The following is a 4,353-nucleotide window of genomic DNA, read 5'->3' as shown; positions in this document are numbered from 1 at the left end:
TCACTCCAAGGGATGTGGTCGTGCGGGAGCAATTGTCCAGGAGGAAGAGATTGTTTCCAATTGGGAAGAACACCGCAGGCTTCCTGGAAGAAGTAACATTCGAACTGAGCCATAAAGGGTGGGCAGGACTGCACCCTAGGGTGGGGGAAGGCACTCATGGGGGGAGAGCACCAGAGACAGAGCTGGAAATGCACGGTGGCAGGTGGCCCTGTGTGCCCCCAGGACGGAGGGCTGGAGGGGAGCCCAACTGAGCGGAGAGAGGCATTCCCAGAGGCTTGTAGGCTGTGCAAAGCACCTCAGGTTTCTCCCCTGGAGAAGGCCAGGTCTTGCTCACCAAGAAGCTACAGAAAGAGAGTTGTCTTTTAGGTTGTACCTTCCTCAAGGGCATGTGTGCCGTGTTGGGAGCAGGATATAGAACAGTAACACTCAGAACCTCTAGAAACACATTTGCCCTGGGGATCTCTGCCCAGATGCATGAGGGAGGGGTAATCCGGATGGCCCTTAACGAGGAACCAGGATACTCAGCCCTATTCCTGCTATATCATCAACCTTGCTCAGGTCCCTCTCTGGGCATCAGTTTCACATCTGCAATACAAGGGGGTCGACCACCTGCGAGGGCCCTTCTAACCCCAACCGATATCCTATGAATCTGAGAACCCAAACCAACCCCTCGCCCTCTGAAGAGCACTTATCACGGAGCCAGGCAGGCTCAGAAAGGCTCAGCCATCCTCGTCGGGCTGCCCACGGGGGAGGCAGAGTGGGTCGGGCACCCCAGGAGTCCACAACCCACCGCCAGCCCCAGGAGACCACAGGTGGGAAGGCACAACCTCAAAGCAGGCAGGCAGAGCGGGTGCCAGAGGAGAGGCAGCTGGCTGGCTTGCCCAGGGAGGGCAGGGTTCTAGTGGAGGGGAGGTGAACTAACCAACCAGCTTCCTCCCAAACCAGCTCCAGGCCAGGCCAGGAATTTCACAAAAAGGCAAAAGGAGCTATGTGAACATTTCCTGCCCTGACCCAGTCCTCTTCCTGCCAGTGACAGAGAGCTCAAGGTTACCACACTGCTCACCTATGAAGCAATCTTCCTGTAAGAGGGCTGAGTATCCAAGCCAGGGGCGGCCTATAAATGCAGGGCCCGCACCGCGCAGTCCAATCCTCTGTGTGGCTCTCGGCTTGGGTAAGTGAGCTGCCAGCGACCTTGGGCAGGAGGCGGCCTGCCTACTTGCCTTACTCCTCCCCCATCTTCCTTTCAAACCCTCTACCAGGAAGCCCTCCTTGATTGACCTGCACACTCTAAAGCCTCCTTCACGTTTTCTTAGGTCCTGTTCTGCTGAATCGTTCTGTCCTCAAATGCTCTGCTTCTTGGCATTCTCCAGATATTCTAAACACCGTTTCTCCGTGTGTGGACAGGGTCATCTCCAAGCTCAGTTGTGGCCCACATTTTCTTTTTTTCTGTGTTTCCCCCTTCATTTCCTGGAGCAGCCTGTAGGAGGTGTCCAGGAAGCTTGACAGCCTTTTCTTCTAAGAAGCTGAACCCTTGCTTGTCCATCCTCAGACAGACTGCAGAAAAATGGCGGAACTGTCCCAGATGGAGCGCGACATAGAGACCATCATCAATGTCTTCCACCAGTACTCTGTGCGACTGGGGCACCCGGACACCCTGAACCAGAAGGAATTCAAACAGCTGGTTCAAAAAGAGCTGGCGAACTTCCTCAAGGTAGGGCTGGACTCCTGGCAGGTCTGACCCGGCCTGGCGAGAGTCTGGGCTGAGCATGGAGGATGGGGTGCATCTGCAACTATCAAAGAGAAAATTCCAGCTCCTTCCACCCCTCCTCCAGAGGCAGCGGGGGCCCTGTCACTGGAAGTGCTGGAAGTTAGACGCCTGAGAGGGTCAGGAAAGACTGACTGACTGAGCATGTGCTCAGTGCTAGGTCTTGTCCCGGGCAGAGGCACATAGTGGCGAACAGAGACCCACTGTGCTGATGGGAGAGACACACAGCAGAGATGATGACCAATGCAGAGCACAGATAAACCCGGTACCCACAAGTGCCTGAAAGAAAACAAGTGAGGGTGCTGTGGGTGATTGGGGCTGGACGGGGAAAGGTGACTCCTTTGGTGGACAGGAAGGGCCCCGCTGAGGAGGCGACATTTGAGCTGAGAGGGGAATGCTGAGGAGGGAAGCAGCTGAGGACGACCCTTGGCAGAAGGCGAGGAGATGCTAAGCCTCAGCTGGGACCTGAGGAGAAGACCTGAGAGGGCTTTCTCATCCCAAGGGTCTCATGGGAATCACACACTGGGGGAAGGACCCAGCCCAGCACTGCATGTACAAAGCACTCAGTACCGGTTTATTTCCCTGGTCTGAAAACGATTAGGCAGTTGTAGGACAAAGGAGGATTAGTTCCACTGGATCTTATAGTCTTCTTTATAAATGTGGGGACTTTGGGGAAACTGAGGCCTGGACTAAGAAGGATGGGACATTGGGTCCCAGGCTCAGTTCGGATCCTGGAGCAGGCCAGCTTTCCCTGGAGCCCCTCCCCACCTTGGAAAGGTGGAGAATGCAGCAGTAGGAGGTCTTGGGGATGCTGACAGCTCCTATGAGGGGGAGCTCAGAGAGCAGGACACTGGCTCAGGGCAGACAAGAGAGGGTACAGCCAAGAGGTTGTGTGGGCATGGCTTTCTGCCCTGTGACCCCTTCACCCGCCCCATCCCCTGACATCCTCTGCCAGAAGCAGAGTGACAGGCCCGGAGGGGAAGCTGGGACCTGGCCCATGGGCGGCTCAGGAGTGATGCTCTTCCTTGCAGCCATGGCTAAAGTGCAGGAAAGCAGAGCGTGTTGAAGCGCGGCAGGAGGGGAAGGGCTGCGCATTGAGCTGGCACCCCAGGTTCTGGGGAGGGGCCCTAGCTGAGTGTTACCTGCCAGTAGGTGGCAGACTTGGAACCAACTGGAGCTCCCTTCTGCCACGCCTCAACCCTTCACCTCACTTGCGCCCCCTTGCATCCTTTATCAGAGCCTTTGGGGTCAACGCAGCACCCACACTGCTCTCTGTCCCCACACAAGTTCAGAACCATCTTGTTTTCCTCAGGTGCTCCCCACTGTGAAGGTTGAAATGTGTCACTAATTAGTGACCCCAAGGGGGCAGGGAGGGGCGGGGACGAGGAGGGAGCCAAGTGGACAGGAGTGCGGGGAATGGGACCAGACCAGGCTCGAAGTGGGATCAGAATGTGCATTTCCACCTTCTGCCCCCAAGCCTCGTCAATCTGCAAAAGCTGATGACCCTTCCAAGACAGTTTCCTCACGTCTTCCTTAAGGAAGATGCCAAGTCTCTGTTAACGTCGTTATGAGGACCAAATGAGGGGACGTTTCTCTCCTTACTGATTGTGTGACCTCAGGCAAGGCGCTTGACCTCAGTTCCTCTTCTGTAAACAGAGAGAATCACGGCGCCTGAGTTGTCTGCAAAATGAGCGGGAAAGTGTCCGGCACACGCTCAGTGTCTGCTACGCTGTGGGCGCTCAGCCGTGGTCAGTTTTAACTTTGGAATTGAGGCCTAGGAGCCAGGTGTCCCTGTGCCTTTGCCATTGGGTCATCGTTTGTGTTCCCTGTCCCCAGCCCTGGCCACATCGTGCCCTGACTGTCCTGTCTCCCCCTCCCCACAGAGTAAGAAGAAGGATGAGAAAGCCATAAATCATATCATGGAGGACCTGGACACCAATGAAGACAAGCAGCTGAGTTTCGAGGAGTTCATCATCCTGGTGGCCAGGCTGACGCATGCCTCCCATGAGAAGATGCACGAGCATGACCAAGGCCACGGCCACTGCCACGGGCCAGGCCTTGGGGAGAGTGGCCACAGTCACAGCCATGGTGGCCATGGCCACAGCCATGGAGGCCACGGCCACAGCCACGGAGGCCACGGCCACAGCCACTAATCTGGAGGCCAGGCCACCCTGCCCTGCCCAACTAGGGCACAGTGCTGTGTGCCATACACCTTAGCTGAAGGATGAAATAAAGTCTTCCTCCAAGCAAGTGTGCTGTGGGCTTCTTCCACCATCCCCTTCCCAACCCGGCCCTGCAGAGGTCTGGGACTTAGATAGCCCGGCCCCTTTACTGGGGCTCAAGCCCTTCCTTCAGTAATAACAAATGAGGAGCAGTGACAATGTGGGGCTGTCCTGAGCCCCTTGGGCTCACCTCCCCGACTGTTTCCTCAGCTGTGACTTCAGGTCCTAGTCACCCCGCCCCAGCTCAGGACAACCTGGCCAGCCTGTCAAAATGCCCACTGTCATCATAGAAAGCAAAATGAGAGTATCCTTTCCTCTCGGTTTGGGGCAGCTAAAGACTGCCAGTCATCGAGCCCCTATGTTCCA

At 56.3% G+C, this 4,353-nt stretch overlaps 1 protein-coding gene across 2 annotated transcripts; it reads left to right on the top strand.

Moving 5' to 3' along the window:
- Window positions 1-1,022: 1,022 nt before the first annotated feature.
- S100A9 (S100 calcium binding protein A9) lies at window positions 1,023-4,015 on the top strand. 2 transcript variants are annotated; one of them, XM_005610112.3, is made up of 3 exons: window positions 1,023-1,171; window positions 1,550-1,711; window positions 3,649-4,015. In XM_005610112.3, the coding sequence occupies exons 1-3, from the start codon at window positions 1,121-1,123 to the stop codon at window positions 3,916-3,918; spliced, it is 483 nt and encodes a 160-aa protein (XP_005610169.2). In that variant the 5' UTR covers window positions 1,023-1,120; the 3' UTR covers window positions 3,919-4,015. The 2 variants fall into 2 exon arrangements, with proteins under 2 accessions (XP_005610169.2, XP_001494428.5); XM_001494378.6 differs by having other exon boundaries at window positions 1,024-1,171; window positions 1,554-1,711.
- The last annotated feature ends 338 nt before the right edge of the window (window positions 4,016-4,353 follow it).

This window comes from Equus caballus, chromosome 5, assembly GCF_041296265.1.
Source record: "Equus caballus isolate H_3958 breed thoroughbred chromosome 5, TB-T2T, whole genome shotgun sequence".
Lineage (NCBI taxonomy): Eukaryota > Metazoa > Chordata > Mammalia > Perissodactyla > Equidae > Equus > Equus caballus.
The sequence above is the reverse complement of the archived record's forward strand: the minus strand, read 5'-3'. Positions and strand labels throughout refer to the sequence as shown.